Source organism: Terrapene carolina, unplaced genomic scaffold (assembly GCF_002925995.2).
Source record: "Terrapene carolina triunguis isolate 2854851 unplaced genomic scaffold, T_m_triunguis-2.0 Scaffold95, whole genome shotgun sequence".
NCBI classification, from domain to species: Eukaryota; Metazoa; Chordata; order Testudines; family Emydidae; genus Terrapene; species Terrapene triunguis.
This window is the reverse complement of record NW_020664446.1, coordinates 48,197,956-48,224,054: the sequence shown is the minus strand read 5'-3', so window position 1 is coordinate 48,224,054 and position 26,099 is coordinate 48,197,956. Positions and strand designations below refer to the sequence as shown.

At 44.4% G+C, this 26,099-nt stretch overlaps 1 protein-coding gene across 1 annotated transcript in view; it reads left to right on the top strand.

Annotated features, from left to right (window-relative positions):
* Positions 1-6,003: 6,003 nt before the first annotated feature.
* The window catches only part of ZNF365 (zinc finger protein 365), a 31,363-nt gene continuing 11,267 nt past the window's right edge, over positions 6,004-26,099 (top strand). The window contains exons 1-2 of the mRNA XM_024209318.2: positions 6,004-6,734; positions 18,070-18,250. Of these exons, the coding sequence (XP_024065086.2) occupies positions 6,004-6,734; positions 18,070-18,250 (912 nt within the window). The remainder of the gene's footprint in view (positions 6,735-18,069; positions 18,251-26,099) is intronic.

The window sequence follows — 26,099 nt, the reverse complement described above, 5'->3', positions numbered from 1 at the left end:
AAATTTAGCATTCCGCGGCCGTGGTAGAAATAAAAAATTATACACTCCAGGTAATGGAAACTTTTTAAAATTTGTTGAATACTTAGCTTTGTTTGATCCAGTCATGAAGGAGCATCTACGTGAAATAACTGATCATGAAACACAGGTTCATGACTTAGGAAAAAAATATGCAGAATGAACTGATTCAAATCCTAGCAAATGCCGTTAAAAAGAAAATTGTAGAACCTGCCCATTCTGCAAAATACTTTTCAATAATACTGGACTCTACGCCAGATGTGAGTCATGTTGAACAAATGACGATCATTTGTTTTGTGGATATGGAAAAGTCTGCAGAAAAAGATAATATTGAAGTGCTCATAAAGGAACATTTTTTGGGTTTCATACCACTGAAGGAGACAACTTGAGCATTTATGACTGAAGCTATTCTTCAAGAGCTTGAAACAATGTCATTATCTGTTGAAAACTTACATGGCCAAGGCTATGATAATGGGAGTAATATGAAGGGTAAGGACAATGGTGTGCAAAGGAAAAGGATGGAAATCAATCCTAGGGCCTTTTTTGTTCCTTGCAGTGCGCATTCTCTGAATTTTGTTGTCAATGCTGCTGCTAAATGCTGTTTGGAGGCAAGCAGTTTCTTTGATCTGGTGCAACGTGTTTATGTGTTTTTCTCAGACAACACACCGTCGGGAGATTCTGACTCGCCATGTGAATTCTCTAACTGTTAAACCACTTAGTCAGACAAGATCAGAGAGTCACATTGATGCTTTGAAGCCTCTTTGCTATGAACTTGGAAACATTTTTGATACCCTAATTGAAACTTCTGATACTACCTTTACTGGATCATCTGGCAATACGGCACATTCAGATGCAGAAGCTCTTGCAAATGGCCTTTCCAAGTTCAAATTTGTGACATCACTCATTTTGAGGTATAATATCCTTTTCGAGATTAACCTCACTAGTAAGCAGCTTCAGGGAAAGAACTTGAACATACATTCTGCTATTCAAAAACTGCAGCAAACTAAAAATATTCTGGAGGAATTCAGAAGTGATGAAGGGTTCAAAAGAACACTGGTAGATTCTCTCAAGCTTGCTGAAGAAATAGACTTTCCGACAGAATTTGAACCAGAGCCAGTTTGCATTCGGCAAAAGAAACAGCAGTTTTCGTATGAAGGACGAGACACACCCATTCAGAACCCAAAACAAAGGTTCAAAGTGAATTTCTACTTTGCAGTCCTTGATATGGCTATTCACTCAGTTGACGAAAGATTTCAACAGATGCAGCAGCTAGAGTCAGTATTTGGCTTTCTATATGATATCCACAGCTTGCAAAAGAAAATAGCAAAACAGATAAGAGAATTTTGTATAAAACTGGAGTCGGCATTGACTCATGAAAATTCAAAAGACATTGATGTTACAGATTTGTGTAGTGAGCTTCAGGCTTTTTCAAGACAACTTAAGAAACATTCCACTCCTGAAGAAGTACTGAAGTTTGTTTGTGAAAATAAACTCAGACAGTTTTCCAAACATTTTTATAGCTATACGCATTCTTTTAACTTTGCCAGTTTCCGTAGCTAGTGGGTAGGGTTACCATATTTCAGCAAGCAAAAAAGAGGACGGGAGGAGCTCCGCCCTAGCCCCGCCCCCGTCCTGCCCTAGCCCTGCCCTGCCCCTCCCACTTCCCACCCCCCTCAGAACCCCCAACCCTCCCCACGCTCCTTGTCCCCTGACTGCCCCCTCCTGGGACCCCTGCTCCTAACTGCCCTCCAGAACCCCACCCCCTACCTAAGCCTCCCTGTTCCTTGTCCCCTAACTACCCCCTCCTAAGAACCCCCCACCCTAACTGCCCCCCAGGAGCCTACCCCCTACCTGTACCCTGACTGCCCAAAACCTTATCCACCCCCCCCGAAAGCCCCCCCCGAACTCCCGAGCCCCCCGTCTCTTGACTGCCCCCTCCAAAACCTCCCCGCCCCTTCTCCGGCCCCCTGGCCCCCTTGTAGTTGGCCTTCGCCTAACGTCTCTGTGAACTTGCGCAGGAACCGCCTGAGCCGCTTGTCCCGGCACGCTGGGCAGCAGGAGCGGGGGAGGAGCTCCAGACTGCGGGAGGCGATCTGCGAATGCAGGGAGGGAGGGAGGGAGGGAGGGACGGAGTGATCTCTGCTGCAGGGGAAGCGGAGGAGGGGCTCTCTCTGGCTGTCGGAGCCCCATGTAAGTGGCACCATCCGGCTGGCTGCCCTGTTACCCGCGCGCGCGCTGCATGGGGGGGGGGAGGAGGAAGTCCGGACATTTACAAATTCCCCCCGGACGCTATTTTTAGCTCAAAAAGCCGACATGTCCGGGGGAATCCGGACTAATGGTAACCCTACTAGTGGGGAACATAGCTTCTCAAAGTTAAAATTGATAAAAACATATCTGCGTTCAATAATGGTGCAAGAGAGACTTGTTGGACTTGCCACAATGTCAATAGAGCATGAAATAGATGGTAAACTGGATCTAAAAGAACTAGTGACTGAATTTTCAAAACTTAAAGCAAGAAAAGTCATGTTTTAAGAGCACAGAGTGTTTTTTATTCGGAGTGTTTTGTAAATACAGGTTAAAGTTCATTGAAGAGTTTTCTTATTTCTTTTTATTTTGGATGTGGTGGTAATGGCACTTTAAGCAGGATAGCATAATGGATGATTTTGGATTTGTAATAATAAAAATTATAATTAACATTTTTAATGCATTTTTATTTGAAATCGGACTGAAATATCATCTAGCTGTCATGTACAAATCTATTCTGAAAATTTTGTGTCTCTATTTTATCTGATCTCAGAAATATTGGTTGGACAGACGGATGGACAGACAAACCGAATAATTAAGCCTCTGTTTAAAGCTTAAAAAAAATTAAAAGGAAAAAAGGGGCAAAATGTTTCCCATTTACTAAAAACCTCAGCCTAGATCTGCCCTTGGGGTTTGGGGGGCGCCGATTGCATGGTTCGCCTAGGGCGCCAGTTGCTGGCAGCTAGTTTAGGGCCGCCCCTGTCTCAAACACTACATTTTAGAACAGAGATACTTCACTATCATTCCAAGAAACTTACACTTCATATTCAGCCTTAATATAATCTCCCAAAATTTGCAAAAATATGTTCAATGGTCAAGATTATAAAATGATTAAAAATTTCATTTTCTAGTCAAGGGATCAATGTCTAATCTATTATTATAGCGGAGGCCTGGCCTGACATGAGTAATTAACACATGGAGGGAGGCCTCATTTTTTGGGAGATAGAATTAGGGATATAAATGAATCATCGGGTTGAAAACAGAATGTTTGTGCTAAATAAGATAAGTAAATATGTCAGTAGGCTAAAAAGACAGAATGTCTGAGCCAACTAAGAGAAGAGGGAGAACACCCAGGGAACTATTTACTATGAGCTAGATAACGAGGGACATAATAAGTTAGGAATGTAGACATCAGGTAAAGAGAAAGTTGAAATATGGGCAGTACATGGACAGCACATGCTGCACAGGGATTGGTTCCTGCGAAGTAACCAATCCAATCCAAAAAGTATGCAATGTATAGTGAATGCAATGAGATATGTAATGTATATAAAGGGAGAGGGTTACTATGTAACTTTGGAGATGTGATGTACCCTGCATTCATCTCCCCCTCCCCCCCGCACCCCGCTCATTTGAATCTAATCAGCAGATCACTGCTGTATAATGAATAAAGATACCTGAGTGACGAAAGCTGGAACTGAGTTATTGGGAAGCCGAGTGGAAAGTGGTCTCAGAGGTCATACCACCATTAGTGGTGCTGTGATTCGACCAGGATCCATTCATCTGGAACAGGTAATGTGTAGTTTATTATATGTGTAGCTTTTCTGTCAAGGTTCACAACCCAGCAGCTGATATGATGGGAGAAAGCTCTCCTCTTAGAGCAGCTACATTAGAGAGCTTACAGTGGCGCACTAAACTCTCTAGTGTAGCCATACCCCATTCCTGCAAATGGCAGCCAAACAAACAGGTGTCTACCAGCATGGATTGAGGCCTTAGTCACTATAAAAGCCCCTACCTCTATCACGTCCTGTGCCTCTGTCACGTCGTCCTGTGCAATATAGTGAGGTCAGCCTACCCTCCCTCCCACTGTAGATGTAGCTAGGTCAATGGGAGAATTCTTCCCTCAAGCTAGCTACCACCTCTTGAGAAGGTGGATTTACTGTAGCACGGGGAAAACCCCTTCTGTAGCAAGTGGCCGCTATGCTGCTGGAGTGCTTGTAGCACAGACATATCCTTACTATAATTCAAAATACAAACTTGCAAACCCTACTACACTTACATCAGCTTACGCTGCCATATGATCAACATGTCAGTGACAGTAAGATGTGTCTACAATGGCAAAAGTCCCATCAACTGCAGCAGGACCAGGATTTTATCCAATATGTCCTAATGGCTCAGTATTGTTCTTGCCTTGCAAAATGCTTCGGTCCCTCCTCCCTATCATTACTTGTCATTAAATTGTTTGTGTCTGGTTTGCACTTGTTTGTTTCTATATTAAATGATCAGATGACGTGTATAGATTTAGAGGCGGATTTCTCTTGCTCTCCCTCTTTTCCCTCTCTCATCTTCTCTGTTTCCAGTTGCCTTTACGCAGGCTGTTTTTCTGCTCCTTCTATGCTGGCCTGAAGTGGATTTTGCTTTGTGCTCTGCCTGAGTCTCAGCTTTAGCCCAGCCCCGTCCTTCCTCCAGATGCTCCTCCCCGCTCACTGCTCAGCTCTATGTATTGGTGTGAATGAATGAGAGAGGGGGGTGTGAATAAGTGTGACTCTGCTGGGCTCAGCGTGATTTACGGCTCTGCTGAAAACTGCTTCCCCTGCAGCTTCAGCACCACCACCACCACAGCAGCAGCAGCAACAAGTCAGGTAAGTGCTGCTCTCTGCACCACAGAGCCTGGAGGCGGAGGGAGAAAGAGAAAAGATGTGCTTGCTGCAATCAGTGCATGTGTTTGTCAGTGCAGGGAGGAATGGGGTTTAGGGGTGTGCCTGAGGGAACTGGACTGAGCTTAGAGCCCTCGGAGTACTGGGTCTAGGGAATCCAGGGAGACAGCATCAGGCATCGTACACACTGGAGGAGATGGGTCGCTTAACACACACACACACGCAGTAGAGAGAGGTTGGAGCTCTGCCTAATCTTCCCCAGCCCATGCAGAAAGTGACCTTGTTTTATTTAGTCCACTGTACCTTAAACATCTTTGTGCCCTCCGCATGCACACTGCACAGCCCCCCTCTTTTGCATGTAAGTAGCCTCTCCTTGCCCCCTTCTGCTTGAAGTCCTCCTCTTGCATCCCTCTGCCACCCCCCTTCAGCTTTTCTGTGTGTAAGCTACCCAGCCCACATTTGTCCCCATCTGCTGAGTTCATGTCACCACCAGTACTGTCACCTATCTGCATGCACACCTATATGCATATATATGCACAGGTACAATTTTAGATTTGTCTTATCGATGGAAACAGGTATCAGGTCTTATTGCTTACTAAACAACATAATGAATATAAAAACCTTGTTATTGGCCTTTATCTGTGAGTAAGGAATAATAATGAAAGTATGAAAAAGCATAGTAAGCTATTTAGTTTCTGAGCATGCTACACTACAGACTAACATTGTACAACAGGCTAGCTTTTCATATATATGTAGTCTGACTGTTAACTGCTTCAGGGTTAGTTGCTCTCAATATCATGATGTTTCAGCTTAAATGAGAGCCTAATGAGGGCTTTGAGGTAGCTAAAGAAAGTTACAAATTAATTTGTTGATTTTATTCTGCTGTGTGATGTGCTGCCATTCGAATGAGATGGTTGAATTTGCTTTCCCAGGAACCAGTTTGAAAAAAATTAGTCTGAAAGTTTGTTCTTACTTCTTGGTTTGTATTAGCAAAATATGCACCACTTTCCTCAGTATGCAATAAGAGCATCTTTTTGAACAAACCTGAAAATTAGTTGGTCTTTTCTTTCCTTCCAGGATTCAGAGAGTAATGCAACAGAACACTTTTGAAGAAAGCAGACACCCCTGGCAGGAGTCATTTGAAAATGTCAGTATCTGCATGCCATTTCGTTGCCCACGATGTGGTGACCACACTAGATTCAGAAGCCTTTCTTCTCTGAGGGCACATCTGGAGTATAATCATAGGTATGAAGAAAGAAGCCTTCTGACAAAATGCAACCTATTTTCTTCCCTCAAAAATGCAGACTTGCTCTCTTCCTCAGAGACCATGACTCAAGGAAAACTGGGGAACACCAGCAATGCAATAAAACAAAAACCATCCTACATAAATTTTTGTGACACATCACATGAGAACCCAAAGAACAGAAAATCACTGGAGGTGGAAGCTGAAAGGCCCGTCTCTTTTGTGGCAAATTACGGGTCAGCTGACTTCACAGATGAGCAAATTTCTAAACCTGGTGTTCCAACAACAGACTCCAAAGCCTCTTTTGAGGCACATGTACGAGAAAAGTTTAATAGGATGGTAGAAGCTGTAGATAAAACAATAGAGAAGAGAATTGACAAGCTTACCAAAGAGCTGGCCCAAAAAACTGCTGAGCTGCTGGAAGTTCGGGCGGCTTTTGCGCAACTATCTCAGAAGAAACATGAAGTTCAGAGGCGAGAGAGGGACCTGAACAGACAGGTGGATGTTGCAGTTGAGATGATTGCTGTACTGAAGCAACGTCTTACAGAGTCTGAGGAAGAACTTCACAGGAAAGAAGAGTAAGTGGAAGGGCAATAGAAGCACAGTGTTGATGGCTTTGCATGTGCTTGGAGAACATGTGCAATATTAGAGTAGATTTTATATATATATAAATATATATATATATATAAAACGATCATGGGTACTATTGTTAACTGAACATGAGGGCATATAGGCGGTGTGTCTGGTGTTCTTTTGCTTCTCTATTTTATTTCCAGAGTAGTAACCCCTACCACACTGGCATTATCTATTTGCAGTTGCCACGAAAGTCTTACTATGGGTTTCATGTCACAAGAACCCCTAGGTCACCACTACACATTGCAATTGCAGCTTACATCAAATTTTACTCTCCGTTATGCGAGTATAATTCCTTTGACTTCAATGGAGTGGCACAGGTGTCACTGAGACTAAACTTTGACTTAATAAATGAATTGACATGCATGCTTCATATCATTTTTTAAAAGTGAGGTTTAATAAGGGCCAGATTGTGGTGCCCTTATCATTCAGCTTACTCTGAGCAGTCCTATCAAAGTGGTGCTACTCGTAGAAGAAGATATTCAGTGAGGAAGGGTATCATGATCTAGCTCTAGCAGAGGGCCAACGCCTGCCCTGTGTTGTATGGATGCAGCATGAGGAAGCGGTAAAAGGAATTTCTTCTCCCCTATGGAGCAGCAAGGCATGGCTGCAAGCAAGTGCTCAAAAGCGCACTTCTAGAAAAACCTGAGAAGGGATTTTGGGGGGCGGGGAAGTAGATCTATAAAAACAGAATTTTGTGTATCACTGGAACCACAAGCAGATTCCAGACTCGTTTGGCAAGCCTAGTCCATCTAAAAATATGTTCATGATGCACCTATTAAAAATGTAGCAGTGTTTGTTACATTATTTATGGATGAACTACTTACAGTATTTAGCATTCTCAGAAACCCTTTCAGACAGTTCGCAATAACTTATTTTTAGTAAAATGCATGTTCTTTAAAATGTGATGCTCCTAAACTGGTTCATTAGTCATCAAAAAGAACTATGAGGACCCCTAGTAGATATGACAGTGATTTTAAACAGACATAAGTTTCCAAAATAATAGATCTAATCCAGCAGCACTTTTTCATGTGGGCTGGATCCAGCTCCCATTGAAGTCAAAGGGGGTATTGCCAGGGACTTCAGTGGGGCCAGCATTTTGCATTCTTTCAATTACATGAGAAGTCTTACTAATGGCAATCAGAGCAGTGGTCAGACAGGGGGAAAAAATAAGTGGTGGTACTCTCCAAAGCTGTGCCCAGATCTGTGGCCAAAACGAGATGCATTAAGTAGATTGTGCAAATCTTTGTAATAAGATCACACTTCTCCCTTTTGTGTGAATGCTTCGATCAACAGACACACTTTAAATGACGACATGGTTAGGCCTCAGAGTTAACATCCCACTGTGCTCCATGGGAGCAGTTTACACCTCTCAGAAATATTCTTTTAGGCTACTGGCAGACTCAGGCCTGGTCTACACATAGATGTTGTGCTGGTATAACTATTTAGTTTAGAGGTTTGGTAGTGAATGCTCCCCCCCCCCCCCCCCCACACCCACACCCACACCCACCAAGGTTTTGCACTTGCTTAAAGTGCCATAGGCCACAGAGGACATGGCCTGACCAATTCTTAACAGTGGTCCTGTATTAACTCAGTAGCAGTAGTGCTGCCGGAGCACTACTCAACTGTGTGGTCGCAGTGCCACTGAAATTTGATTCAGACAAGTCTCAGTGAATGGGATTGCAACCTGACACACAGGTTTGCAACAGCACTGAACTTTAGCCCAGCCACTCCCTGTCCAGAGAGAGGAGCAGCCAGACAAATGGTGTTGTGACCTGTCACACTGGGCGTCTGTTCCTGTATGGCACAGTGCATGGGAGTCCACCAAGAACTTGACTCCTGACAGCACCTACTCATGTAAGTAAGAGCGAGGGGAGGCTCCTCAGCCTAGGAAACCTAGGGGCCCTGCAGCGGGTGAGGGGAAAGCAGGAACCAGAACATGGTCCTGGCTGGGAAGGGGCAGTAGGGATGCCAATGTTGGTTGGACGTATTCCTGGAGGTTTCATCACATGACAATCTTTAATTAAAGATTAATCTTTAATTCCTGGAGACTCCAGGAGAATCCTGGAGAGTTAGCAACCCTAAGGGGCAAGGACTGGAATTTGCTCTCCCCTGCCCCACCCCCAGACATATTTAAATTGGTGCCACTGCCTTACTGGAATAACCATATCAGTATAAAGCATCCTTGTATTGCTATAACTGTCTAGATTAGGGGGGCTGGACTGCTTACCTGTACCAATATACTTAAAGTGGCACAACTGGTGTGTGTATATGAGCCCTCAGGCAGACACCTGAAGTGGAACACCCCCAGGGACATCGCTCAAAGAAGAAAGGCCAAAGATTTCGGTTTCTAATTTGGAAAAGAAAGTTTAATACTCTAGAACACTAGCTACAGTCAACAAAGATAACTCAGGTCACTGAGCCACCTCAATCTGACCCATGACTGAGACCACGCAGATGAGTAAAGGTTGTGGGATTAAGCTGTGAGTGGAGCCCTTGAGCAAATTTCAGAGTTAATTGGAAAATGTGGGCAGAAAGGAAATACTCAATGTTTGATGAAGGAGAGTGAGAGTCAGCATGAATACTGTGAGCTTCAGAATACCACAGAAACCTGCACAAAGGGAATACATTTTAAGCTACCAATTAGATCACTGCAGCTAAGAGCAATTATGAGTTCAAGAGGGCATCTAGAGGCTTGTTTCTGGAAAATAAGGGGATTTATTGGTATGGTGAGAAAAAAAATCAAGCAAAAGGGGTTTGATTTTAATAAACCTAAACAGAGTAAGCATGCAAGGCCAGGGGACATTTGTGCACCCCTAAATTTTAGTATGAGAAATATTTAAAAGATTAGAGACCTGGGCCTAAGTAGTTCTCTCTGCCTTGATCATTGTTATGACTAAGGACAATAAGTAATCAGCAGGAACTCTCCCTTTACAGAAAAAAATAGTGCTGATTTTAATCCAAAATCTAGAATTTCTACTGACATTTTCTTTTTGTTTTGTCTATTTGGTCTTTCTATGTTCTCTGGCTTTAGTATAAGAGCAAGATATAAGGACACTTATTAAAGGCCAAACTTTCAGTACTTAGACAAAACTTCCATTGGCTTCCCTCTATCACCCACCTGTCATATTGTTAGTTTCTTACTCTCAGTGTAGAGTCATTATTCGGGAATAAAAGTCACTTTAACTCTGGAAGAGTGTGTCCACATAGGGAGCTATTGTGGAACAGCTTATTCCAACAGAGCTATGCTAATCAACTTCCCCATGAAGAGTAGGCCTTGGGGCCAGATTGTGACTTGTTTTTCCATGGCAGTTCACAGAGCTGTTCCCTTATGCCCCTAAGTAGCAAACTGACACAGCTGTGGTCAGTGGCTCTCTGGAGTACATATCCTATTCCTTCTGTGCACCTCTTGGGATGCCCGGAGGGGAAAGGGAAGGAGCAACGCCATGGTCTCATCCGCTTGCACAGAGAATAGAAAGGGGATTCAGAGTACTGGAGGTCTTCAACTCAAGCCATGTGTGTCAAATTTCACAGAAACTTTCATACTGGGCACCACATTGAAAGTCTGTTGGAGTTGGGTGCCTACCTTTTCTTGGTATCTTTGAAAAATCTCCTTCAGTTAGTTAATGCTTATCATTGGTGTACATTTAGGGTCACTTAGGATGTGGAAACTATCGAGGCATTGCCTTGCTATCTACAGGAGGGAAAATTTTTGCCCGTATCCTCTTAAACTGATTACTTCCCCTTGTTGAGGAAATATTGGCCAAATCTCAGTGCAGTTTTAGACCATCCCATGGGACAACTGACATGATCTTTGTTGCCTGCCAAATCCAGGAAAAATCTTGGGAGCAAAATTAGGACCTCTACATGGCTTTCATCGATTTGACAAAGGCCTTTGACTCTGTCAATTGCAAAGCCCTGTGGAAGGTGCTGGCCAGATCTGGCTGCCCTCCAAAATGTATTAAGGTCCTAAGGCTTCTCTATGATCAGATGACTGCCACAATTCTCTGTAATGGCCTTGAGAAGCAACCTTTCATTATCAAAACTGGGGTTAAGCAAGGATGCGTTGTTGCCCCAGCCCTGTTTTCCATCTACTTAGCAGTCATTTTGGTCCTTGTTAAAGCTCGCCAACTCCCCAGTGGAGTTGACATTCAATATAGAATGGATGGGCAGCTCTTTAATCTTTGACATCTCCGCTCAACATCTAAAGTCTTCAGGGGGTCCATTACTGATATTCAGTATGCTGATGATTGTGTCATCCTTGTGCACACTGAGAATGACCTTCAGTCCATACTGGATTTTCATGCACAAGCTTACCAAAGCCTAGGACTCTCACTCAATATTGAGAAGACTAAAGTGCTCTATCAACCTGCTTCAGGCCTTGCACATGACCCACCACAAATCACCATCGAAGGTCAGACTTTGGAGACAGTTGAGCACTTTTGCTAGCTCAGTAGCAAACTTTCTCCAAATGCAAAAATCAACAGTGAGATCCAGCACAGGATCCAGTGCACAAGTGCTTCCTTTGGAAAATTGCTCCGACGCATTTTCACGGACCGTGACCTACGGCAGGATACCAAGATCCAGGTCTATAGGACAATTGTTGTTCCTACACTCCTCTATGGATGCGAAACCTGGGTGACCGATCGACAGCACCTCAAGAGTCTGGAGAGGTACCACAAACGATGCCTCGGGAAGATCCTTCATGTCAAGTGGCAAGATCACCGCATTAGCGCCAGCATCCTTGCTAAAGCAAATGTTACCAGCATTGAAGCAATGATCCTCATTCACCAACTACGCTGGGCTGGACATTATGTGCAGATGCCAGACTCTTAGCCCCCAAAACAAGTCCTATACTCTCAGCTCAGACAAGTTGGGAAGAGCAAGCTACCAACTGACCACAATGGCGCCATATCTCCACCAGGCAGCGGCCCACTTTGAGGAGAAGCGCCTTGCCCTTGAAGCTGAAGAGAGAGAGAGAGAGAGAGAGAAGGAAAAAGAAATAACTTTCTCCCAGCAGGCTGCTGGCCTGCCACAAAATGTCTATCTACTGCGGGCAAATTTGCGGTTCCAGGGTCGGACTCCTGAGTCATCTCAGGACCCATATGTAAATCCATGGTAGAGATCATCCTCGAATCAAGGGATCGCCAATCGATTGCCAGTCAATCATTTAGGGCCACAGAAGAGGTTTTTTTGTGAATGGGTGACACCTTAGGGCCAAATTGAGACTCTCCTGACTCACCCTGGTGAGTCAATGGAACTACTGATGCAAATAACTACTCATCAATGGGAATACGAGGTTCACAATCGGACAGAGACCAGCGCAACTCATGCTTTTTTAAAGTACACAGTGGAATGTGTTTCTGATTATTTTCAGCAAAGACAGTCTTTGCATTGCCTGTAAGTATAGTAATTAGTAGGGCCAACCAGCCTTAAGGTGATAATACTTACTGGGCTGATGAAATACCATCAAGACAGCAACCTTAATTTCTAACCAGGCCTCAATATTTATGTGGTACTTTACCAACCAAAGAACTAAAAAATAAAGCTTGCTGTATTATAAATTAGCAACATTCCACGTCTTAAAACAACTCGAGGGGGAGGAGGTTTGGACAAAATTGTTCAAAATTGTAATTTAGGGTTTTGACTCCAAATCTTAGTAAGTATCTTAGTATTTTTCTCCATTTAAAAAGTTTACTGGAGGAGAGGATACTGTTGCAATTGACTGTAAATAATACACCATATTCTCAGAATCTGCTGGAAGGTTCAATCCAGATGGCTGACAGAATCTATTATCCCTTCCTGTGCATAGTTTTTAAGTAATGAAAAACATCTTAACCTTTAGAGTTACACCCAAACCCTACCTCTGTCTCTACAAAAGCATATAATTACTTACAAATTGAAAATATTTTAGATACTCAAGATATCTACAAACGTCCACAATCTTAACACCAAGAGGGCTCAAGGAAACAAGAAACCAAAGTGTTGGTTCAAATGATGTTGCAGGACCAGCGTGAAATCCATAGACTAAACAAAGTCATAAGAGTGAATCTCACCTATTCCTGTCTATGTTTTGTGACTCCTTGCTGACCAGGCCTTATGCTGGTTTGGAGGGACCAGCCTCTGTGAATAAGTCCATAGAGATTCTGAGCTCCACTGAATAAAGCCATCACTGCTTGGAAGGTGTCCAAGCAGGGCTCAGGATCTTATGCTCTATATATTTTAAGGCATTATTTTAAGTGATAGCAGACAAATGAGGTATTTTTGAAGAAACAAAAGGTAAGAATCCTCAGGCTGAATGACTATGGAAAGGAGAGCCAACAGATTACATTTGGGGGAAGTGAGGAAGGGGTTAATGTTGAAAATGGAGGGGTTCAGGTGGGTTTAATAACCCTAGAGAGCCTGTTTAGAAATATTAGGGGAGTACACAGGGTGTAGCATAGCGAGCATGACCTAAAGGAGTTCTCTTTTGAAGGTACAGTGCCCCAGTTTTGAGGCAGCCCTTATCAAATGTTTCCCACTTCACCTTGAGTCTGCTGAAGAGGCTAGTTTGTGAGGACATTGGTCCCAACTGTCTTGCCTTGGTATATTGTGTGTATTCTCCATTCTGTCCCTCTAAACAGAGGGCCCCAAAATGGGGAGGATGCCACTGACTTCATTAGGAGCAGCATCTGACCATACCATAGTGAGTGTCAGTTTTTCTGTGAATCAAAGGAGTGAAAAATGGGGACATTCAGTGTAGGTAATATTAACAAAATCCAAATTAGCTGGCATAGGCAAGGTGTGAACGGGAACTAAAGAGAAAAAATAAAAAGCACATAGCTATTAGTTATATATATATTAAAAATAGATCTGAAGCAAGAAGGTCATATATAAGCCTGTGAGTAAGACCATGCAAACTGCTTGGAGCGAAGGAGGCGATTAAAAAGACAATGTAGCTGTGGTGAAGTTAAATAGTTTGTTGAATCAGTCTTCTCTAGTATGGATAATGAGGGAAAAATTCCCCAGTGAACAACTTCTAGGTAATCAACGCATAGCAATGGCAGAGAGAAAGATGTCTCTAAGGAAGAGGGTTGGAACAACTAAAGAAACTTAATAGCAGCAAATCCTCAGGGCTTGATGTTGTTGTTAAAGGAAGTACAAAATATAATAATTATAAGATAGCAGAGCTCCTAACAAGTATGTAATCTACCTTAACAGAACAGGAGAGGTGCCTGAGGATCAGAGAATTGCTACTGTGGTGCCTATCTTTAAAAAGAGAGTAAAACCCACCCTGGGAGTTATAGAGTGGGGAGGCTCACTTCTGTAGGGAGCAAATTAGTTGACAGTAAAGTCATTAAAGACACATTAATAAACTGCTTGGATGAATCTACACTAAAAAGCACAGGATTTACCATCCTCAATCAGACCATCTAGCTTGGTGTCCTGCCTTTGACAGTGATCTCAATCTTCCAAAGGAAAATCAATCCCTTACATAATATATCTAGCCAACTATGGATGTGAAGGAAGGGGAAATTACTTTCTGCCCTCTGCAGGTGATCCATTCACACCCTAGAAAAGGAGATTATGTCTCCTTTTAATGATCTTTCCTGGAATAGGTACAAATATCATTAGTATTCATGAAATTATACAGCCCATCTTACAGCAACTGCCAATTATTCAACTCTTGACATGCTGTCGCATTGAATCTCACCAGGATGACTATGTACTTCAAAAAGTTGTAGCTTCTCATTGTTCTAAATTGGCTGGTTCAGTAGCTGATCCTCCTGCTGTTTCTGGGGGAAGGAAAACCAACTATCTGCTCCTCTCCCTGGCAAAGAGTAATGGATTGTTACTCACAAAAAAATCCAGGCCAGCCCACCTATACCCTATATATGCTCAACGCGTGACCCAATCAATTTAGGCCCTCCACCCTTTCCCTTCCAAGGGCTCAGGGTGTAAGGTGCCTATCCTTACCCATGGGGCTCAGGAAGAAAGTCAATTTAAGTACCTGCCCGTGTCCTCGGGGCTCAGGGCTTTACAGGTCTGCGGGACCTTTTCCCAGTGAGAGAGCCTTACACAGCTGTGCTCTAAACATCTATTTATTAGCAACACACATAGAATACATATACCAAGCAAATCTCTTATGCTCACCACTCCCAATATACAGACAAAATTCACCTGATGGCCAGTCAGGATCCTCTTGTTTGGGGTTCCGGCGATGCCTCTGCACATCACGGTAGTGCAGAGGGGTCAGAGTTCTAGCAGCTTGATGTTAAATTCCAATCCGGAGATGGTTCCCAAAGAGCTTTTTTTTTTTTTTTTTTTTTGGCGGGGGTGGGGAGGGTTTACATCATATAGGCAAAACTAGCTACCTCCTTTAACTTACTAAACCTATCACATTATTCAGTTCCCCTAGGTAACCAAATTTAACCAATCACATACTGACATCTATGTTTTCTCCTCCCTGCTCAACTCTTTTTATATTTTATCTCTCATGCCCAAATTGTAACTTATGACCTTCTTTGTTTGTGCAGATGGTCAGCTTAAATTCACTGGTCAGAGCTTATCGTATCTATTTTACCAATTCTTTCTGTTTCTTCCCTAAACTTCCCAGCACCTGGGTGTCTCTACTTTACAATCCTTAGTGTTATAACTCTTGTTAGGGGCATTCCTGAGGTGGGGGCACCTTAGCAGCAGTGGAGCATTTTCCCCCCTTAATTTTAGTGGTAAAATCATGGAGTTTCACCCAAGGCTGGTTTAGTATGAGTGAGTTAAATCTCAGGCCTACAGTATAACAAACTGCAAGTTTCCATGTCTTTGAGTTTCCTGTCCCATACTGAACAGTAGGGCATGTAGGAAATGAGAAGGCACTTTGTTAATGCAAATTCATTATTATTTTCTGTAAAGTTTGTTGCAAAACATTGTGTCATGTAATCTATGTAATAACATGTGGGCAGACGTATTCATTAGATCATTTCTGGGAGGAGTAACACTGTAAGACAGATTTTTTTTTTGTAAACAAAGTAAAAAATTTCCTCTGACACATACAGGGACTTTTGATTTGCTGTCCAGGTAAGTGTAAGATTCCAAGGGCCTCTATTTGCTCTTGCATCAGTATAAATCCAGAATAATTTCATGGAAGTCAAAGGAGTTACAACGATGTAAGTGAGTTAGTGAGAGGAGAGTCAAGTGCTAAAATTCATCTTGGTTTTAGTGTTAGCATTATCCTAAACTCTGATCTGTGCCTTTTACCTGTTTGTAGAAAACCTCATGTTATTCTGGAGCAAGCCGATAGTGACAGAAACCATACATAGCCATAAAGCTGGTATTACCCAGTAGACAGTTTAAGAAATAAGGTTCCCATTATCTCATTCTTGCTTGTCACTAGCAAAATCTGGACTATGTGTAAGTAAATATCCTAAAAGGCGCTGGGATGAAAGACAAAGCCTTTGTGTGCGCCTTTAAACCACCATTCCTGGAGCACCTTCCACTTCCACTCCTGCTAAATTAGAGAGTTTTTTAGTGCATTCTGGTATTGTTTACAGCAAAATCCAGAGGTAAATCAAATTCTGCATGTAAAGATTCCATAGTCATTTGCTTGTGCCTGAAACTGCTCATGAGACAGATTCAGTTCATGGTTTGTTGGGCTAGGGTGACCAGATGTCCCGATTTTATAGGGACAGTCCCGATTTTTGGGTCTTTCTTATATAGGCTCCTATTACCCCCCACCCCCTGTCCTGATTTTTCACATTTGCAGTCTGGTCACCCTATGTTGGGCAGAAAAACTGTAAGGACGCTATTATCTACATACAACTATGTGGTATTAAAACAGTTTTTAGATAAATTTAGATGAAATGCGAAGAGAAACTTCTGAGTGCTGATGAAGAAACAGGGCTTTAGAAGGTCATCACCACTATAATGTTTTTCTTTTTAGCCACTGTTTATAGCGCTCTCATCTCAGACTACATTTTCCCCTGGCCGGTTTTGTCCTTTTTTATTTACCAAACACTGATTTCCCCCCTCCCATATTCTGTGTTTTGAATGAAGCTAAAACATGGTTGTATTTGCATACCAGTAACCTCAGTTTATCTATCTCTTCGTGATTAGGGGCAAATCTGACATGCTCAGAATTGCACTTAACCAGCTCACTTTTCACCCTGCCCCTTTCCTTACCATGGCAGTGTAGAGGGATTATGCCTCGGGCTGTCTTACTTAGCCTTACTCACCCTTTTGTCTGGAGCACAACAGTCTTTTTCTGCCCTATTGTGCCCTTTGTAATGATCAAGCCAAAATACAATTTAATGGGCCTGCCAACAGTGGCTCTGTTGAATAATGAAGCGCTGATGTTTTAAAATAAAGCTATTTGGGAATCATAAAATTGTTTCATTTAATTTAATTTACAGGATGGATGAGAAGTTTTAGGTTTCTTTTCATTTCTAGTCATATTTCAGGGTTAAGTGTCAAACTAGTGTGTATGTAAACAGGGGAAATGGCATCACGCTTGCAATTAAACATTAAGGAAGTGTCAATTTTGGAATGTACTAAATGTTGCTTTTACAAAATCTCTCCAGCCACCACAGTTAGTGATGAAGGTTATTTCTGAGATTATATGGGAGATCCTCATCTACTATGTGTTGCCCTTTCATATTGCTCATTATGAGTGCAAGTTTCTTCCCTGGATGCAACAAACATATGAGTGATTTTAGTGCTGTTGGCAAGGATCTTCCGAGATGAATTTGTCAAGAGCGTCTGAGGTGGAATTTCCATTTAAGGAAGGAAGTTGTCTGAATCACATTTTGCTAAATCTATCCCATATTTGCATGTTTTTATTTTAAGGCACAGCTCTGAGCAGGGGATATTCTGTGCACCATCCTGGCCCAGAAGAAGCTCCAGGAGGCCACTGTGCTTTAGTAAGTTCCTGGGAAGCACAGCAGCTGTGCCACCCCTTAAGGAGTGCACGGGGGTATGTGGCATAGCAGGGCAACCTTCCTACCCTTTGTGGGGTGGCCTGCACCTCCAGGACTGCTAGCAGGAGAACAAGGAAAATCTATAGGATTAGGAAAGCCTCTCCAAGAAATTCCAAGTCTTTGTCTTTTTTTCTTACTTCCAATCATTTACATAACCAGAAAAAAAGAGAAATATGGCAGTAAACACAAAGGCATTGGTAGGAGATTTCTACAATACAGGTGAGAATCCCCTTTCCACTGCTGTTTCTTAGCAACAATTACAAAAACAAAAAAGCCAGGACTCTTTCCAATACTTTGATGTTGCTATATTTCAAATACTTTTGTCTTACAGAGAGGTTGTTACTTTTAACCACTTCTTGGAAGAGGCAGCTGAGAAAGAGGTCCGTGGGAAAGCCAGGCTCCAACACTTCATTGAGAATCTATTGCAGCGGGTTGATCTGGCAGAAAGACAACTAGAATATTATCAAAATCAGCAGATAATGTGCAATTACAACGATGTCAATGAACACATGGTAAGCACACAAAATTGTCATCTCATGCAGGGGTTGTCAAACTGTGGACCGGGACCCCAAAGTAGGTCATAACCTTGTTTTAATGGGGTCACCAGGGCTGGTGTTAGACTTGTGGGGCCTGGGGCAAAAGCTCAAGCCCCACCGCTTGGGGCCAAAGCTGAACCAAAGGCTTCGGCCCTGGGCTGCGGGGCTCAGGCTTTGGCTTCAGCCCTGGGCAGCAGTGGGGCTCATGTTGCAACCCCAGGCATGGGTTGGTGAGGCTTGAGCTTTGCACCCCTCCCCCACACACACCCAGGTGACGGTACTCAGATGGGCTGAGGCTTCAGTCCCGCCTCCTGGGGTTGTGTAGTAATTTTTGTTGTCAGAAGGGGGTCGTGGTGCAATGAAGTTTGAGAACCACTGATCTAATGAATTACACTGTAGTTCACTGCTCCAGGGAAAGTACCTGAATTTCAATGTGAATAGACTCAACAAGACTGAATCATTTAGAAACTAAGCAGATTTGTACTTGTAAAATGTCTGTATTTCTGTGAACTTTTGTTTTATTTGTGTTGTTAAGCTGTTGCTCTACATGGGCAACAAACTGTGCATATGCTGCGTGGTAACTAATAATAGGCGCAGGTCAAGCACTTGTGAATGTTATAGAAACCTGAGAAGTTCTGAGTCGCATCTGAATTTTATTTGAAGCTTTAAAATTCTATTTTAATTGTAATGGTAAACAAATTTAAACACAAACCTAAAGTAATGAATTAGATGCGATAATTAAGAGTGGCAGAAGAAAGAGTGTCTTTTGTTTTGTAAATTCACAACTGCCACAAATGACAGCTAAATAGCTACTGCTGGAAACAAAAGCATTACACACCACTCTAAACATTACTAGTAATGGACAGGCAATGCTCCATGTCCATCATTCCTCGATCTCTAGCCGGGACTGATTACAAAGGTATCATTAGTGATGTGGATACCAGCCACATTTAAATTAATGGGAATTAGGCAACGCCCTTTGAGGATCTGGGCCACAGAAATGTAGTACAGGTTACTGAACAGCCAATAGACGGTAACCCCTACCAACATGGGTTGTATACAAAGCTTTAACCTAGCCGTAGAGTTGAATGAGTAGCTGATATTTTGGTTCGGGAACTGAACTAAAAAATCTCCCCCTCCCAAAAAATTTGAGTTAATTTAAAACCAAAAAACCTGATTTTTTTCCAGTTTTTCTTGCCAAAATGAAAAAAAAACAAAATAATAATTTTGGATCAAAAATACTTACGAAACATAACTGAAAAAATGTGTTTTTGGGGGGGCATGTCACCCCTTTTGTTTAAAATACAGCTCAATTTTTAAATAAAACATTGTTTCAAAATGTTTCATTTCAAAAAGGTCCAAACTAAACCTTATGACTTTTTTTAAAAATAATTTCAAATTTTTTGGCTGAAACTATGTGCCAAATTTGATGCAAATTCAAAAATGTTTCGCTCCCCCCCCCCCCCATGCATTTTTGGGCAAATTTACTATTTGCAGAAAAATGTCACTTATCTCTACCTAGCAGTGAAAAACTCACTTATGACTTTGGCTGATGTATCCATAAATGTAGCTGCACTGTACATATATTTATGCAGAGAATTAAGAATTTCACTATTTTTTTTAAAGATTTCAATGCCATCCAGTCGTGTGGCTGGGGGAGCAACACATAGAGAAGCTCAGTTCATCCCAACCCCATTCCTTCCCTACCACTCAGACAGACTTCATTATTCCTCACTTTCTCCTTCCCATCTTTGGCTACTGCTGTCCTTTTCCTCTCTATGATTGCCATCATTTGCTGAAAAGAAAATGCAGGCAATCTAAGGGTAGGTCTACACTACGAGAGTAGTTCGATTTTACTTAAAGCGAATTTGTGGAACCGATATTACAAAGTCGAACATGTGTATCCACACTAAGGACATTAATTCGACTTTGTGAGTCCACACTAACGGGGCAGCGTCGACATTGGAAGCGGTGCACTGTGGGCAGCTATCCCACAGTTCCCGCAGTCCCCGCTGCCCATTGGAATTCTGGGTCGAGCCCCCAATGCCTGCTGGGGCAAAAAAATGTGTCGAGGGTGGTTTTGGGTAACTGTCGTCATTCAACCGTCACTCCCTCCCTCTCTCCGTCAAAGCGCCAGCGGGCAATCAGTTCGCGCACTTTTCTGGTGATTGACAGCGCGGACGCCACAGCACTGCGAGCATGGAGCCTGCTGCGATCATTGCTGCAGTTATGGCCGTTGTCAACACCTCGCACCTTATCATCCACCTTTTTCAGAGGCAGATGCTGAGAAATCGGGCGAGGAGGCTACGGCAGCGCGGTGAGGACATTAAGTCTGAGAGGGGCACAGACCTGTCACAAAGCACGGGACCCCGCGCCGTGGACATCATGGTGGCAATGGGTCATGTTGATGCTGTGGAACGGCGATTCTGGGCCCGGGAAACAAGCACGGACTGGTGGGACCTCATAGTGCTGCAGGTCTGGGATGAATCACAGTGGCTGCGAAACTTTCAGATGCGTAAGGGAACTTTCCTGGAACTTTGTGAGTTGCTGTCCCCTGCCCTGAAGCGCAAGGACATCCGGATGCAAGCAGCCCTGACTGTCCAGAAGCGAGTGGCCATAGCCCTCTGGAAGCTTGCAACGCCAGACAGCTACCGGTCAGTCGCGAACCAATTTGGAGTGGGCAAATCTACCATGGGGGTTGCTGTGATGCAAGTAGCCAACGCAGTCGTTGAGCTACTGCTCTCAAAGGTAGTGACCCTGGGAAACATGCAGGTGATCATAGATGGCTTCGCTGCGATGGGATTCCCAAACTGCGGTGGGGCTATAGATGGAACTCACATCCCTATCCTGGGACCGGACCACCAGGCCAGCCAGTACATTAACAGAAAGGGCTACTTTTCAATGGTGCTGCAAGCACTGGTGGACCATAGGGGACGTTTTACCAACATCAACGTCGGATGGCCGGGCAAGGTTCATGACGCTCGCGTTTTCAGAAACTCTGGTCTGTTTAGACGGCTGCAGGAAGGTATTTACTTCCCGGACCACAAAATAACTGTTGGGGATGTGGAGATGCCTATAGTCATCCTCGGGGACCCAGCCTACCCGCTAATGCCCTGGCTCATGAAGCCCTATACAGGCGCCCTGGACAGTGAAAAAGAACTCTTCAACTACCGGCTGAGCAAATGCAGAATGCTGGTGGAGTGTGCTTTTGGACGTCTGAAGGGGAGATGGAGAAGCTTACTGACTCGCTCTGATCTCAGCGAAACCAGTATCCCCATTGTTATTGCAGCTTGCTGTGTGCTCCACAATCTCTGAGAGAGCAAGGGGGAGACCTTTATGGCGGGGTGGGAGGTTGAGGCAAATCGCCTGGCTGCTGATTACGCCCAGCCAGACAGCCGGGCGATCAGAAGAGCACAGCGGCATACGCTGTGCATCCGGGAAGCTTTGAAAGCTAGGTTCCACAGTGAGCAGGGTAACCTGTGACTATTACATTTGTTTATTCAGAAACTGAGCCTGCCCCCGTTTCTTTACCCAGTCAATGTTGACTATCCTCTCCAATTACCAACCCCCTTCCCCCCCTTCCAACACACCTTTAAAAATAAAATAAATGGAACTTTGTTCATTAACACTGTTTTTTTTTATTAAGGATTTCGTGGTAAAGTGTTGAAACTGGGACGCAGACTGTGGTGGGGAGCGGGTGTAGTGATGGAAAGGACGCTTCTAAACTCGAGGCTCCTGCTCCTACAGCGGTCCGCAGTGGTGGACTGGTTGTTTCAACGGAGCCTGCCACCCCTCCTTTTCGGGACTCTGTGTGTGGGGGCTATGTGACTTTGTGGCGGGGGAGGGCGGTTACAGATCCCCTGCTGCGTGGCTCTGTCATCCAGGCTAAGGACCGCTGCATAAGATCTGTAACCGCCCTCCCCCACCACAAACTCACATAGCCCTCCCACACAGAACATGAAAACCACCTCCCAAACTGACCAGGGTGCCTAGTGACCGCAATGTGTGTGTGACCTTCTGCTGAACCTGCTCCCGTGTCTGTACCCTGGTAAAGGTGACTGTCCTCTCCAATTACCAACCCCCTTCCCCCCCTTCAAACACTCTCCTCTAAAAGAACATGACAAACAGTAATTAACAGAAACGTATTTTTTATTAACAACTACACAGTTAGGGGATGAAACTGGGACGGGGGCTTGGGTGAGGTGCTTTTGGAGTGAAGGAAAGGACTTATCAAATCTTTGGGAATGAGAGCCTTCTGTTACTTGAGCAGTCTGCAGGGGTGGAGTGACTGTTTTCACGGCCCCTGCCCCCCCTCCTTCTTGGGACGTTGGGTGAGGGGGGGAATGGGACTTTGTGGCAGGGGAGGGCGGTTAGAGATAGGATGCAGCGGGGCTCTGTCCTCCTGCCTCCGGTCCTGCAGAACATCTACAAGGCGCCGGAGTGTGTCCGTTTGCTCCCTCATTAGTCCAAGCAGCGTTTGAGTCGCCTACTGGTCTTCCTGCCGCCACCTGTCCTCCCGTTCGCTGTGTGATCGCTGGTATTGCAACATGTTCTTCCTCCACTGGGTCTGCTGTGCCGCCTTGGCTCGGGAGCAGCCCATAAGTTCTGAGAACATCTCGTCCCGTGTCCTTCTCTTTCGTCGCCTGATCTGCGCCAGCCTCTGGGAGGGGGATGCCGGGGTAGCTCGGGAGACACTCACAGCTGTGGGATGGGAAAAAGGGAGTGAATTCCTCAGAAAGATACAGTTTTGCGAACAATGAATATAGTCTCTGTGAACAAGACCATGCACATTACCTATCACATGCGCACTCAGTACAAGGTAGAATTTTCGGCCTTCCCATTGAGTGCCTGGGGTCTTGCTGTACAGATCACAGAAGCGGGGCTGGACAACGGAATTCGGCTAGCAGGCAGACATGGTAAGCCGTAGACTTTTGGCTGCTTAAAGCTTAATTTATAGCAGTGTCCTCCTTTCACATTCCAAGCAATGCTCCTAGCGTTGGCCAGTTCCTGCTGCCGGCAATCCGGCCAGCATGAACTCTGCCCCTGTCCCACCCCCCTCACGGCTGTCCCCGGGAAAGAGCACTGAATGCTGCCCCTGTCACGCCTCCACCGCGTGGCTGTAAACGGCCGGTTACAGTTATGTAAAGGAACAGGCAATCAGTCCCAATACTAACATTCCCCTAATTCACAGCAGGTCACCATGAGTGATATCACTCTGATGAGGATTTCGGAGACAGAGAAAGAGTGCATGCTGCATGAATGCCAGCAAGCACCAGGGCCGTATGCCGCCATGCTTTGCGAGGCAATGATCCCGGAGTACTTGCTGCTAGCCTGGCGTGGAAAAGTTTCCTACCATGGAGGACGCAATAAGGCCGCTCTCCCCAGGAACCTGATGCAAAGGCTTTCAAATTACCTCCAGGAGAGCTTCGTGGAGATGTCCCAGGAGGATTTCTGCTCTATCCCCGGACATACAGATAGAATTTTCCAGTAGCTGCACTGGCAAGGACTAAAAACTAAAGCGCCTAGGGCAAACTAATCATGAAAAACCCATTGTTAAGATATTACTATTCTGTTCAAAATAAATGTTTAAAACACTTACCTACTGATGTTTCCCCTGAATCACGGTCTGGGTTACGGCCTTGGGAGGGTTGGTAGGGGATCTCCGTGAGGGTGATGAAGAGATCCTGGCTGTCAGGGAAATCAGCATTGAAAGCGCTGTCGACTGCCTCGTCCTCCTCATCTCCTTCCTCATCTTCCCCGTCCGCGAACATCTCTGAGGAAGCGGCCGTCGACAATACCCCATCGTCAGAGTCCACGGACAGTGGTGGGGTAGTGGTGGCGGCCGCACCTAGAATGGAATGCAGTGCCTCGTAGAAACAGCATGTCTGGGGCTGGGATCCGGAGCGTCCGTTTGACTCTTTGGTCTTCTGGTACCCTTGTCTCAGCTCCTTGATTTTCACACGGCACTACGTTGCATCCCGGCTGTATCCTCTCTCCCTCATGGCTTTGGAGATCTTCTTGTAGATCTTCGCATTCCGTTTTTTCGATCGCAGCTCCGAAAGCACGGACTCATCGCCCCACACAGCGATCAGATCCAAGACTTCCCGATCAGTCCATGCTGGGGCCCTCTTTCTATTCAGTGATTGCATGGTCACCTCTGCTGGAGAGCTCTGCATCGTTGCCAGTGCTGCTGAGCTCGCCACGATGTCCAAACAGGAAATGAGATTCAAACTGGCCAGACAGGAAAAGGAATTCAAATTTTCCCGGGGCTTTTCCTGTGTGGCTGGTCAGAGCATCCGAGCTCGGACTGTTGTCCAGAGCGCCAACAGAGTGGTGCACTATGGGATAGCTCCCGGAGCTATTAGCGTCGAATTACATCCACACTAACCCTAATTCGACATGGCCATGTCGAATTTAGCACTACTCCCCTCGTCGGGGAGGAGTACAGAAATGGATTTAAAGAGACCTCTATGTCGAAATAAATAGCTTCGTTGTGTGGACAGGTGCAGGGTTAATTCGAGTTAACGCTACTAAATTCAACATAACCTCCTAGCGTAGACCAGGCCTTAGAGAAGAGAGGAAAAAGGACAGCAGTAGCCAAAGATGGGAAGGAGAAAGTGAGGAATAATGAAATGTCCATCTGCCCTTTTACTGAAAGGTCTTGCCTTTGGGACAAATAGCCGATATAATTTTTTCCATTAATAACCACTACTATTACTTTGAGTCAGTAATTTCCCTCTAATATACTACATTTGTGTGGCAAGCTTCATCTACAAGAATTCCAAAGGACTTTTGACATTTAAACGGATACAGAGGACAAACTGTACCTAGAATGGACTTCATCCATCATGGAAATGCAGCCACGTTAGGTGAAAAAAGCAACTACTGTTTGTCTGCACACAGTGCTTAAAGGCAGTTTAAGGGCAGAAAGCAAAGGTCATCTTAACTTGAAATAGAAGGATCTTTTGGTAGGTACTGAAATAACATGAGAGTAGAAATTTGGTATGGAAACCAAGCTGATATCTCAGAAAGTGCTGAGAGATCTTTAAAGAAGACTATGGGTAAGAACCTTTGTTTTAAATTGCATCTGAAAGAGTACTTCCAATAGCACAGTACCTTTTAACAGCATACTGATCTATTGTCTCATGGAGGGAGCACTGCCTTCTGAATCAGCTGCACTACCAAACGCTGACCAGCCTGACCTTCCTGAATTCACCAAGTTACCACAGAAACCAACGTGGTGTGACTACAGGCACGCTCATCCTAATAGACTCAAAAGCCAATGGAAATCAGATCAAAACTCCAACAGAAAAAAGTGTAAAAAATACAGGGGTGGGGGAAGGATTTACTGGACGAATAATTATTTTTAAATGCTGAATTTGGGAGACAAATTTATTTCAGGATCAAACTTTCAGCTGTGGACACTAGTTTTTTGTGAGTATATTAGACAATTAGAAATCTAAACACTCACTACAAATGTGCTAATAGTTGTGCAGGAGACAAAATTTATTGTGTAAGTTTACAGGTTGTGTCAACAGTAAATGCCTTCAAAGTCATTTGTCCTCGGGCTTGTCTTCACTACCCTCCTGGATCGGCGGGTAGAAATCGATCTCTCGGGGATCGAATTATCGCATCTCGTCGGGACGCGACAATCAATCCCCGAATCGACGCCCGTACTCCACCAGCGCAGGTAGGAGTAAGCGCCATCGATGGGGGAGCCGCGGCGGTCGATTTGCCGCCGTCCTCACAGCGGGGTAAGTCGGCTCGGATACGTCGAATTCAGCTACGCTATTCGCCTAGCTGAATTTGCGTATCTTAAATCGAT